Source organism: Cricetulus griseus, chromosome 2 (genome assembly GCF_003668045.3).
Source record: "Cricetulus griseus strain 17A/GY chromosome 2, alternate assembly CriGri-PICRH-1.0, whole genome shotgun sequence".
NCBI classification, from domain to species: Eukaryota; Metazoa; Chordata; class Mammalia; order Rodentia; family Cricetidae; genus Cricetulus; species Cricetulus griseus.
The window spans coordinates 149,802,576-149,816,543 of NC_048595.1; the positions used below are offsets into that span (position 1 = coordinate 149,802,576).

General features: G+C 41.1%; 1 protein-coding gene across 1 annotated transcript in view; it reads left to right on the forward strand.

Annotated features, from left to right (window-relative positions):
- Nucleotides 1-13,968, forward strand: part of Cpa6 (carboxypeptidase A6) — a 314,492-nt gene that overhangs the window by 248,839 nt on the left and 51,685 nt on the right. The window contains exons 7-8 of the mRNA XM_027398702.2: nt 9,535-9,645; nt 10,506-10,596. Coding sequence (XP_027254503.1) covers nt 9,535-9,645; nt 10,506-10,596 — 202 coding nt within the window. The remainder of the gene's footprint in view (nt 1-9,534; nt 9,646-10,505; nt 10,597-13,968) is intronic.

Here is a 13,968-nt window from a genome sequence, read left to right on the forward strand (position 1 = left end):
TCATATCCTTGGTTAATATCACAAATGAAGATCTTTAAAATTATGGCCTCATAATAAATAAACCATAAATCTAAAACATAAAAATTAGTTTCTTCATAACTTTCAATGATTATGGCAGCTTATAGTTAGTTGTATAGGGATGGGTGATATAAACTATAGTAAACACATATACATGGATACCAATACTTAGAGGCTACATATTGTTTTCAAGGACAAATGGAACATTCACAAAAACTGATCATATCCTAGATCACAAAGTCAGGCCAAGACTATGTTCTCAAACGTAGTTATATAGTTCTCGATAAAGCAATTGTTAGAAACTTTCTTCTCTAAAATCTTTAAAACCTCAGATTATAAAAACAAAACATTTATTATAATTTGTGGTTTAAGTAAAGTAAGGAAAATTTTCTAGGACTGAATGGTAAACTTGCTACATTATAAAAAAAAAAAATACAGAGAGGGAAGTAGAAAGATGGCACTCAAAGTGCCTCAGAGGACTTGCTGCTCTTTCACAGAACCTGTGTTTGGTCCCAGCACCCACATCAAGGTGGCTCACAATTGCCTTTAACTCTAGTTCCAAGGGATCTGATGCCCTCTGGTCTCCATGGCACCTGCATACCTGTGGTACATATAAACTCATGTAGGAAGATACATGAATAAAAACAATAAACCTTTTTGAAACATACGGAACACAACTATATTAGTATGAGAGGTAGTTAAAATTTTGATCAAATGTGTTAATGGAATGAAACCTTGAGGTTAGGGGGCCAAGATTCAAGAAATTGTGAAAGGAAGAGAAGAGAAAAAGAGATGATGGAGCAGATGACAGTGTCAAAGGAAGTAGAGATGCATTTGTCCTGTCAGATCTTTCTTTTTTGTGTGTAATTCATTTCCCCTCTAGGCCCAGATGAGTGTAAAGCTGATTATTCAAATATATTTTTCAAATACTCCCCAAATCACAATAGAGTCTCACAACCCTGGTGCTAAAACCAAACAAGAACAAGGTTTATCTCAGGAACACAAGGACGGTTTAGCAACAGAAAAAAGTTTCAATAAAGAGCATTGCAACAACAGAATTCATGTTCATGTGGATCAAAATCACATGCTCCACAGGAGGAGAGGGGAGGAAGCTAAGAGAATGAGAAGGGAAGAAAAGGAAGGATGCAGAGGTCATGAGGGAGCAGAAAGGTTGAGTTGTGGAAGAATAAAAGAAAGGATATGTGATAGGTAGGGTTTTAGTTGCTGGGGTGGTAGGGGAGAACGGGGGGGGGGAGAAGGGAACTGGGATTGTCATGTAAAAAAATTGTTTCTAATTCAAATAAAAAAATCTGAAAAAAAAATCACCTGCTCCAATTCAACATATGTTAGTGAAAAGTTATAATACAGGGTGTTTTTTGTTTTAACATGATTGGTCTTGTTTTCAGAAATGACAAGAAGGAAGAAGGATACAAAAGAATCAAGATATGGGACTGGTGGGATGTTTGGGCTGGTGAAGTGAATATTTTTACACACTGACTCATCTTGTCAACTCAAAAACTTTTTAAATTACATGGGTTTGATCACTAGTGTAATAAGTACTCTTTCCTGCTAGCCTGGTCCCACAGTCTTATCAGCCACAAATAAACACACAGATACTGTATTAATTATGAAACTGTTGGCCAGTAGCTTGGGCTTCTTACTGGCTGGCTCTGTCTTAATTACTAACCCATAACTACTAATCTATGTATTTCTACATGGTCTTGGCTTACTGGAGAACTCCTTGATTTTAAGAATAGTTTGAGTATAGAAGGAAAGTCCTCAACATCATAAAGGTCTTTTATAGAAAAATCACCCACTAATATCATAATCAACAAGAAATAGCTGGAAGATTTTCCACTAAGATCTAGCACAACGCAGGGTGCCTATTCTGACCACTTCTATTCAACATCTTATTGAAAGTACTAGAAAAGTAAGCAGAAAATTACAGATAGATCCATACCTGTCACCATGCACAAAACTTAAGTGCAAATGGATCAAAGATCTCAGCATAAATCCAGTCACACTGAATCTTCTAGAAGAGAAAGTGGGAACTACCCTTGAACAAATTGGCACAGGAGACCACTTCCTGAACATTACGCCAGAAGCACAGACATTGAGGTCTGCAATTAATAAATGGGACCTCCTGAAACTGAGAAGCTTCTGCAAGGCAAAGGAAACAGTCAGTAGGATAAAACGACCACCCACAGAATGGGAAAAGATCTTCACCGATCCCACATCTGACAGAGGACTGATTTCCAAAATATATAAGGAGCTCAAGAAGCTAGCCACCAAAACACCAAACAACGAAATTAAAAAGTGGGGTGCAGAACTAAATAGGGAATTCTCAACAGAGGAATCTGAAATGGCTGAAAGACACTTAAAAAGTGCTCAAAATCATTGGCCATCAGAGAAATGCAACTCAAAACAACTCTGAGATACCATCTCACGCCTGTCAGAATGGCTAAAATAAAAAACACCAATGACAATCTATGCTGGAGAGGATGTGGAGAAAAAGGAACACTCCTCCATTGCTGGTGGGAGTGCGATCTTGTAAGACCACTCTGGAAATCAGTATGGCGGTTGCTCAGAAAAATGGGAATCAGTGTACCTCAAGATCCAGCCATTCCTCTCTTGGGTATATACCCAAATAGGGCATGTACTTACAACAAGGACATATGTTCAACCATGTTCATAGCAGCATTGTTTGTAATAGCCAGAACCTGGAAACAACCTAGATGCCCCTCTATTGAAGAATGGATTGAGAAAATGTGGTACATTTATACAATGGAGTACTACTCAGCAGAAAAAAGCAATGGAATCTTGAAATTCGCAGGCAAATGGATGGAACTAGAGGAAACCATCCTGAGTGAGGTAACCCAGTCACAAAAAGACAAGCAAGGTATGTACTCACTGATATATGAATTTTAGACATAGAACAAAAGACTACCAGTATATAATGCTCTTCACCAAAGAAACTAGGAAACATGAAGGACTCTAAGGGTTAAATGGTCCCCAGGAATGGAAGTGGCATGAACTCCCGAACTAATTGGGGGCATGAGGGGGGGGGGAAGGAGCTGCTACAATAAGAGCAAGAGAAGAGGAGAAGAGGAGAGGAAATGGAGGGGCAGAAACATTGAGTTGGGGGAAGAATAGAGGAAAGAGAGCAAGATGAGAGATACGATATCAGAGGGAGCCACTGTAGGCCCGAGAAGGGATCAGGAACCAGGGAGATCTCCAGAGACCTACAAGGATGACACGATCTGACAATCCAGGCAATGGTGGAGAGGATAACCTAAAAACCCTCCCCCTAAAATGAGATTGATGACTTCTCTTTATGCCATCCTAGAGCCCTCACCCAGTGGCTGATGGAAACAGAGACAGACATCCACAGATATACAATGAGCCGAAATCGGGAATTTAGTTGAAGAGAGGGAGGAATGAAGAACGAAGGGGTCTGTACTAGGATGGAGAAACCCACAGGAACTGTTGGCCTGAACAAGGGAGAGCACATCGACCCCAGATGCTGTCCAGGAGGCCTGTACAAGACTGATCCAGACCCCAGAACATGGATGTCAATAAGGAGGCCTCTGCACTCCAGGGAGCCTCTGGTAGTGGATTAGTATTTTTCCCTGGTGCAAGAAGGGACTTTGAGAGCCCATCCCATATGAAGGGTTACACTCTGGCCCTGGACACATGGGGAAGGGCCCAGGATCAGCATAGGAAGACTTGGTGGACTTTGCTGAGCTCCCGTTGAGGGCCCTACCCTGCCTGGGGAGTAGTGGGTGGATGGGGTTGGGGGGATGGGCTGGGGGTGGGGGAGAAAGTTTGGGGGTGAGGGGAGGGAGAGGGAGAAGGGACTTGAAATAAGCTTGTTCCCTAACTAGAACTAATAAAATAAAATAAAATTTAAAAAAAAAAAAGAAACCATCCTGAGTGAGGTAACCCAGTCACAAAAAGACAAACATGGTATGTACTCAGTCATATATGAATTTTAGACATAGAGCAAAGGATTACCAGACTAAAATCCTCTTCACCAAAGAAACTAGGAAACAAGGACTCTAAGGAAAAAATGCATGGACCCTAGGAATGGGAAGGGGCAGGAACTCCTGAGCTAATTGGGAGCATGAGGGTAGGGGAGACAGAGCTGCCAGAATGAGAGCAGGAGAAGAGGAGAGGAGAGGAGGAAATGGAGGAGCAGAAATATTGAGTTGGGGGAAGAATAGAGGAGAGTAGGATGAGAGATGCCATATTAGAGGGAGCCATTTTAAGTCCGAGGAGAGATCCGGCACTAGGGAGATTTCCAGAGACCTACAAGGATGACACGAACTGACAATCCAGGCAATGGTGGAGAGGATAACCTAAATGCCCTTCCCCTATAATGAGATTGGTGACTACGTTTTATGCCATCCTAGAGCCCTCATCCAGTGGCTGATGGAAGCAGAGGCAGACACCCACAGATATACACTGAACTGAATCTGGAACTTAGTTGCAGAGAGGGAGGAATGAAGATCAAAGGGGACGGTACCAGGCTGGTGAAACCCACAGAAACAGCTGGCCTGTACAAGGGGGAGCACATGGACCCCAGATGCTGTCTGGGAGGCCAGTACAGGACTGGTCCAGACCCCTGAACATGGATGTCAATTAGGAGGCCTCCGCACTCTAGGAAGTGCGGTAGTGGATTAGTATTTTTCCCTGATGTAAGAAGGGACATTGAAGGGACATCCCATGTGAAGGGATGCACTCTTGGCCTGGACACATGGGGGAGGGCCTAGGCCCGGCCCAGGATGATGTGGTGGACTTTGGGGAGCCCTGGTTGAGGGCCCTACCCAGCCTGGGGAGTGGAGGGTGGATGGGGGGAGGAGGGAAGACTGGGGGCAAGGGAGAGAGAGGGAGAAAGGATTGACATGTGAAGCAAGCTTGTTCCTAATTTGAACTAATAAAAAAAATTTTAAAAGAAAAAAAAAAGTAAGCAGATATAAAACTAAACAAAAGACAAATCAAATCTAAAATAAAAAGGACAAAGTAAAGTCACCGCACTTCTAGATGACATGATTCCACATGTGAAAAACAACATTGCACACACATTCAAACATAAACGATCACAACTAATAAGTAAATTTATCAAAGATACAAAGACAAAAGATACAAAATACACAAAACTCAGCAACTCATATACACAAATAATAACCTAACTAAAAAAAGTCACAACAGTATCAAAACATAGAAACAAATGTAACTAAAGAAGCAAAAGGTGTATACCCTAAGAATTATAAAGCATCAATATAAGAAACTGAGTAAGATATGAGTATACAGAAAGATAGCCTATGCTCATGGATCAAAAGAATATTTCTAAAACACCCATACTGTGAAAAACAACACAGAGATTTAACATAGTATATAACATGGCAAAATCTCAATGGTACTCTCCATAGAAATAGAATAAAGACTTAAAATTCAAATGGTACCACAAATAAATTTTTTAAAAACACTGAGTAGGTAAGTCAATATTGAGAGATTTGGAAGTAGCACACTCCCTGGTTTAAAGTGGCATTTCAACATACATTACATGATGTATGTCCCTGTAATACCAACACTCAAGAGGCTGAGAAAAGAGGGTTATATGTTTGAAGCACTAGGGCTGGAGAAATGGCTCAACAGTTAAGAGCACATGTTTCTCTTTCAGAGGACCCAAGTTCAGCTCCTAGCATCCACATGGAGGCTGACAACTCCCTATCACTCAAGTGAGGATCTAACATTTTTTTTTCTGGCCTCAGCAGGCACCAGATATGCACATACACACATGCAGACAAAACCCACACATAAAAGTAAAATATATAAATCTTTTTAAGAATCAATTTTAAAGACTCTTGAGCTATACAAGAAGACTCCGTTTCAAATTGTATTTCACAGCTAATTAACTAGTAATGAATACAATATTATATTGACATAAAAACAGAAACAAATACCAATGAAACAGAATAAAGAGCCCAGAAATGGATGCAAAGAAAGAACTAATTTTAACAAGGGCAACATGAAAACCAATAGTGTCTTCATTAACTGATGCTAGACTAATCTGTGGGGTATTTTCTTGATTAATGATTGATGCAGACAGGCACAGCCCACTGTGGGTGGGGCCATGGGAGAGCTGGTAATCTTGGGTTGTATATGGAAGCAAGCTGAACAGCCCATTAGCTACATTCCATGCCTCTGCTTCAGTTCTTGCCTTCAGGTTCATGCTTGAGTCTCTATCCTAACTAATCTTTGATGATGGACTGTGCCATGGAACTATGTTAACCCTTTCATCCACAAGATGCTTTAGGTCAGGGTCTTTGTCACATCAATAGACCGAAAGCTAGAATCTGGAGAATGGTTGTTAATGTAACTTTGTAAATCTCGTCTCGAATAAATCCAAGAGACCATCTGTGGCAAATAGCGCCTGCACTTAACAGTGCTGTATCACATCCTTTAACTTTTACTATAGGGCTGTATCTTATCTTAAGTGTTCCTACTATGCAAGGCATAATAAAGAGGGCAAGAGAAAGCTTTGTGAGGCCATGGATATGTTTACAGCATGGATTATGGTAATGGTTTCACAAGGGTATACTTATTTCTAAATTAAGCAAACTGTATAATTAAATATGTACAACTTTTTTATGTCAATCACACTTTAATAATGTGTAACTATTTTTAAGAGATACTTTAAATTATACTTTTAGCATGGTAAAAGAAAAAAATTCAAATAGCCTAAATTGATATTAAATGAAAAGACTCCTTCCCACACATTCACTGTGTCCTGGTCCAACTCCCCAGAGATAACCATTGTTAGAAATTTCCTGTTTCTCCCAGATATCCCACACAGGAACAGGCAATTCTATTCCATATATATGTCTATTTAAAAATGTCTATTTTCTCCACCTTACTTGGTGTATATTATGGTGTTCCGTTTGAGTCCAAAGCTATAACGCAAAGTGCTCAAATGTGGCATCAAATTTAAGTCAAACCCATTCATAAGAACAAGATCCCAGGCTTAAGAACAGCTCAGTCAGTGGCCCAGGTAACCCATCATCCAAAACAGCTGAGACCATGAAGCCTCACGGACTGCTACAGCCAGCATTTGGCCAGGTTTCTGGGTTTTCTCAGGATCCCCATGGTATTGACAGTACCCCCAATCAGCAGGAAGCAGTTTGGAGAGAACTATGTGAAAATTCCAAAATATTGTTTATATATGTTTGTTTTCATTTAAATGGGGTTGATTATAAATGGTCAATCTCTGAAGAAAAAAGGGAGTATGATATAGAAATGAATACTTTGCATTAGTATGGATTTTGGTACAAATTTAAGGTCAATTTTGTTATATGTATATTTCTACTCTTTAGTATTATGTTTATGTAATACATTTAAAATGTAATATATAATTACAAAATACAGATTAACAGATAGTCATCTATAACAGCCAAAACCTACAGTCATATTAGTTAGGTTTTCTAGATATACAGAGATTTTTCAGATGGATAGGCCTTCTTCAAAACCTTTCAAAGAGCTACAGAATATAGCATTTAAAATGGTTTGTTAACTTAGGGCTCTTCATGACAATTAGAAACATCTCCTGGCAGCACCAGTTACATCAGAGAGGATGATGGGCATCGAAGAAACTCATTATGGAGCTTGACTTCCATGTGGCAAGGATAGCCATTTGGACAAGAAACTGCTCTTGCCTATACTTCTTGACAGCACACTGTCCAAACTGGACAAGCAGGTTACAAAAAGTGGCAGCTGAACTTCCAAGGGACAGGATGGTCGTTCACAGTTCCTGCTTCATTAAAAAGTCTTCCAGACACTCCGGTCTAGGCTGCTACCAAGGACCATGTAAGGTCTGTGGTCCTACTACAGTTAGGGTCTATATTGAAGTCCACTGTCGATTTTAACACCAAACACCACCAAGGTAGCTTGGCCGCTACCTGTGGCCCTGTTGGTATCTGAGGACCATGTCGCCACCAGGGCCATGCTATTCTGGGTGACCTGCACTGCCACATGGAACCATGATGTCATCCAGGCCCAGGCTGCTGCCTAGGGTCATGTCTGGGTCTATGGTCCAGCAGCAGTCAGGATCTGAGTTGACGTCCATGACTCCTGTTACCACTGAGGGCTTTGTGGATGTAAGGGGTCTGGATAGCCACCTGAGACCATCCATGTTGGTGTCCACAGGCCTTACTACTGATCTTGGTGGCCTGTGCTGCCACAGGGGTCATGGTAACATACAGGCCCAAGCTCCTGCTGATGGCCATTTCTGAGTCTGTGTTCCTATAGCAGCTAGGGTCTGCAATGTTGTTCATGGCCCATGATGCCACAGGGGGTTATAGTAACCATGAATGCTGAAATCTGAGGTTCATGCTGAGTCACACCCCCCCTCACTGACCCTGGGAGAGCTGGCCCTGCACCTTGCTGGACACTGCAGCAGGAGTGTTGGCCTTGCCCCTCACCGTGGGTGTAGGAAAGCTGGCCCCAGTGGCATGGGCCTAGGAGGCTGGCTCTGCCCCTTGCCTGAAGGGGTGGTCCCAGTGGCCCAAAGGGTCCAGCTCAGCTACCACCCAAACCAACATCATGGGCCTTAAACTGGCCCAGCCTAACATCTATGACCTGCTGGAGTGTGTGAAGGGACTAGTCTTGCAGAACGATAACCTCAGGATCTCCATGACTCGGGACAACAGCAGGATATCTGAGAGAAGTTTTGGTGAGGGTCCAGTGACAATGGTGTGCCAGAGGCCTTGAACCAGACCAAGGACTCATTATAATGAGCATTGTGTGGGAGGGGCTGACTGGACAATAGTGTATACTGCATGACACACTACAACACCCAATACCACTAGGATGAATAATGAGGTGTTGGAAAGAAGAGGATCAAGGTAAGGGGTTTTTTGTTTCGTTTTTTAAATTGATTTGGGGAGGTTCTTTTAGGGGGAATGTTGCAGGAATGAGGGGAAGATTGGAGGGACTGGGAGGGGAGTGGGATTGGAGTTCATGATGTGACATTCCCAAAGAATCAATAAAGAATTGTGTTATTAAAAAAAGAAAAAACAGACAGAGTACCATTTAGAACTCTGAAGCTAGTCCTTCCTGGCTGTTGGTTCTGGGGTCAATTGGTGATTATCTGAGACCTGGCTTAAGTTTTCTGTTGTTCATTTTGATTTTCATTTAGTAGCTTTGTGTTAATAGAAAGTCCATTCACTGAAGGATTTGCCTGGCATTTCTATGATAAGACAGAAGGATTTGCAACAACAACAAAAAAAGCTGTTATTATTATTGGTAATAAAATGCCAGTCTTGATATTATTGCCAGTAATATTGGTAATCAAGACTCTCATTCAGAGAAAATAATAGAGCACAGTTCACTTGGCTTATTACTTTTCAGCCCAGCGCGCATGGTCTTTCTCTAAACAGAAAGGATTTCTCACACTTGTTTTTCCCTTAAATCACTTTGGTATCCATCAATAAGGAGAATGTCTCCTTTGTCTTTCAGGCCCTTCTGACCTATAAGACTGACCCAGCCATGAGAAAAATGTTGAATCATCTCTACTTCTATATCATGCCTGTGTTTAATGTTGATGGGTACCATTTCAGCTGGACGCATGTAAGTTGCTTTGCCTATAAAATTGAGAAAATAGGTCATAAAAAAGTGAAAGGAGCTTCCTGATCAACCCACTAGTAGATTCAAGAGGCTTCCTCCACAATCATTTTCATAATTTGCTTTTGCATAAGATTTCATAGAAATAAGAATTTCCCTCTCCAAATAAATTACTAAAAATCACTAATATCACATAATTTATTCAATTTGCCTATAAAGATAAGCCAAAGGAGATGGGAGTGAAGATGACCAAAATAAAGTGTATCAAGTTGTATAAGGGGGGAAAAAGGCCAAAAATATAGGAGACCCTAAGATGGTGTCAGGAAGCAGAGCATGAGGCTGTGCCAGGGCGAATCCATGCCTCTGTCTTCTTCTAGCTGGTCTGTGCATAGAGGAACCAGCCCAACATGATGTACCTTTATGCACCAGGCAACTAAAATACATGTGAATATTGGCTTTTGTGCTCTTAGTGTTAACTCTCAGCTTAAAACAATCTAGAGCCAACTGGAATCTGATCAGACTCCCCTGTAGACACATCTGTGGGGGATTGCCTGGGCATTTAGGAAGCCCACTGTGGGCAGTACCATTTCATGGACTGAGCTCTGGATTATATAAGAGAAGAGAAAGATAAGTGCTAAATAAGCAAGCAAGAATGTATTTATTCTCTTTGTTCAATAAGACTAGCTGCTTGAATTCCTGTCTTGACTTCCCCAAAAATGATAGACCACAACCTGGAATTGTAATCCAACAAGCCCTTTCTCCTCCAAGTTTCCTTTTGTCATGGTACTTTTATCACAGCAACTGAAATGAAACTAGAATATCTTTTAAGTATTTTGTTCTCTGCCTGATGTTTCAATCATGTCTAGGATCGATTCTGGAGAAAGACAAGGTCAAGAAACTCTAGGTTTCGCTGCCGTGGAGTTGATGCCAATCGCAACTGGAAAGTGAAATGGTGTGGTAAGTTGGATTTTAAGCACCTCAACAAATAAATAAGTGAAAAAAATAAAAAGACATGGTTAAGAACATTATAGTTATAATTTTCAAAAGAAAGTTTTTAAAAATGATTTTTAATTTTTAATATTTTTAATATTTTAATATTTTAATCTAAGTTTTAAATTTGTCAACCTAATCTTGAAAACTTGCCTATTCAGCCCTAATACAAGGGGAGGTATTTAGGTTTACTGCAACTTGATATGCTATGTTTTGTGGATATCCCTGGGAGGCCTGCCCTTTTCTGAATAGAAACAGAGGAGTAGTGGATGAGGAGGGCAGAAGAGAGGTGGGGGAGAGGGATTTGGAGTACAGGAGGGAAGGGAAACTGTGGTTGGGATGTAAAAAAAAAATTTTTTTTTTTTTTTTGGTTTTTCGAGACAGTGTTTCTCTTTGGCTTGGGAGACTGTCCTGGAACTTGCTCTGTAGACCAGGATGGCCTCAAACTCACAGAGATCCACCTGCCTCTGCCTCCCAAGTGCTGGGATTAAAGGCATGCGCCACCAACACCCTACTTTAAAATAAATATTTTTAAAATTTTAAACACAGATAAAAGGCAGAAAACTGAGAAATAGTTGCCATTCATAGAACTAAACTAACAACTCAGGTTTGCTGTGTGAATTTGTTCAGTGTTTCCATACATGACATCAGAGCAACACCGATCCTGACTTCACAACTGCATTGACCAAAGATGTCCTGTCCTCAGCTGGAGTCTACCATCCTGCCACTCAGTTCTTTCTTAGATACTTACACTGGAAAGATATTTCCCTGTGTCCCACACCATTATTTTTCATGCAGGGGGAGGGTATCATTTTATGAAAGGAACACTTTGCAGAATAAAGAGGTAGGCATGGATGGGTAGGGAATAAGAAAACCCATTGACTGGAATCCTTGGACACAGGATTGCAGAGGGAGTTGTACAGAGCTGCCTGTACTTACAGAATCTATAATTAAGTCCTTCAAAGTATAGACCATAGAAATCAATTCATTCTGTTGTTTTTGGGGGGGTCTGTATTAGAAGCCATTGCCCCATCCCACCAGTATCAGACAGAATAACTGAGCATGGACTCAGGCTCCTTCCACCCATCCAGGTGAAACCCTCAATCAACTAGAATTGTGAATAAGAACATAGAATTGCTGAGAAAAAAATGACCTCAAATTATGATAGAGTTTGATTCTGATCAATGATTTGGATGACTCTTTAATCTGTAAAGCTGTAATACCATCTCGTGAGATTCTTAAAGGGCCTAAAGGATCTTACACAGGTGGAATGCCTAACTCACTTCAATCCACACAGGACCTGAACACCACTGGCCTTTCTCCCTATATCTACAACAGTCAGTTAACCCCTGAGCCTTAAACCAACTGGTGAAACACTTCCTTTCTTCATGTGATGTAAGCGATCTTCAAAGTGCTTACATTTGTGGAGAAGAGGGTACATTGCATGAATACCATGTGATATTATCAACGACTTATTGGGTCTGCAAATTTTCTCCAAACTAGGCTAAGTTGGTAAGTTCATGGTAATTCTGAATATTTGCAATACCTCTCCGTAACTTAACCTCCAGGGGCTTTTCAAAGTTGAGGATGTCGTGAAGACGGAACCCTCAGGAATGGCATTAGTGTCCTTATAAAAGAGGCCAAAGGAATTTGATTTAATTTTCCTCCATGTAAAGAAACAACTATAAGGCCACACCTATGAGAAAATTAGTCCTCAACAGATACTGAAATATCTAATACCTTGATCTTAAACCCTCTACCCTCTACAGCTTTAAGCCACAAATTTCTACTTATAAATTACCTAATTTACTGTATTTTGCTCTAGCAACCAAAATATATACTCCCTCAATCCTCTAATTAAAAAAAAATGGATCTGGAGAGATAGTTCAGCCATTAAAGGCTAGGCTCACAATAAAACAAAACAAAACAAATAAACTGTGTATGTGTCTGTCTGAGCATATATGCATATGTGTGTGAGAGTACATGCTCCTATATGCACACTGAGGCCACAGAAGACATTAGATGTCCTCCTCTGCAACTCTTCCAAAACATGAGGATCATGTTTTCTTGGCCAGGTAAGCCCCAGCAATCCTCCTGTCACTACCCTTTCCTGGAGCTGGGCTTGTTGTATAAATGCTGGAATATCAACTCCAGTCTCCAAGATTGCTCAGCAAGTGCTCTTAACTTCTGAGACATTTCTCCAGCCTATGATATTTTTTAAATTCCCCTTTCCATTGTCTCTGGTGGAGGTATTCACAGCCTCAAACCCCCATTTATGTTCCACTAGTTAGTAAGTGCCTGTATCCATATGTATATCACATGCATTCCACAATCACCTCAGTAGAGTACACAGGAGGGGAAATGATCTGAGTAACACTAGCAGGCAGGCAGCTCTGCTATGTAACCTTAGAATGTTGATTATATTCAGTTACAGAGAGAGGAGAGCCTTGCTGCTCTTTGTTCTTTCTTAACCCAGCATGTTTCCTTCATGCATATTCCTTCTTGATTTCTGTGTTTCCACTGCAGTCTCTAATAGAAGGCTTTTGATTCTTCCCAATTTTTTAAACCATTGATTTTTTTTATGATTCAACCCTGGGGACACATAAAGGATTGTATCAAACTTCTCTTGCAAAATAGACTGGTATAAATAGCGTGCAAATGCAGGCAGCCAGGCTAGGACAATCTTTCAGCCCTTGGATCTCTGCAGTGAATTCTGGTGATCTAAAGACAAGGATATGCAGCCTCAGGTCTATCCCACTATAGCTCTGAGCTTAATTAATGAGACAGGGAACCATGCTGAGGGAACTACTGTAAGGTGGGGAGGTATAAGTTTATTCAGAAAAAAGTCAGAATTTCCTGAATAAACTCCAAACAAACATTCACAGCACAAATATCCAGGACCAGTGAAAACAGTGTCAGTATCAAGCTGAAAATACAGCTGTTTCTTTCTCCCTAAGTCAGGGAGTCTCAGGTGGGAAGCGCAGTACTTACAGCTGTGTCTTACCGTGGAAACCCACAGACTCCCACACGCTGTGCAGCAGTGGAGTGGAGAAATGTATTAGAGAGAACATTCGGAAACAGGCACACCTTCCTATTGCTTTACAGCTCCGGCTGGGGGGGGGGGTGGGGGGACCTTTTGGACCTGAAATGAATACTTCTCTGAAAGACCAGCAGAGGGACATGTGAGGGGAGTGCTGCAAACCTGGAGCACACACATTCTTTTATTCATTCACTCACCAGCGTTCATTGAGTCCATTGCTCTCTGGTAATCACTGTGCTTTCTCTCCTTCCTCTGTGCACTCTGTGTGGAGTGTGTCGTGAGCACTGGTCTTCCTAAAT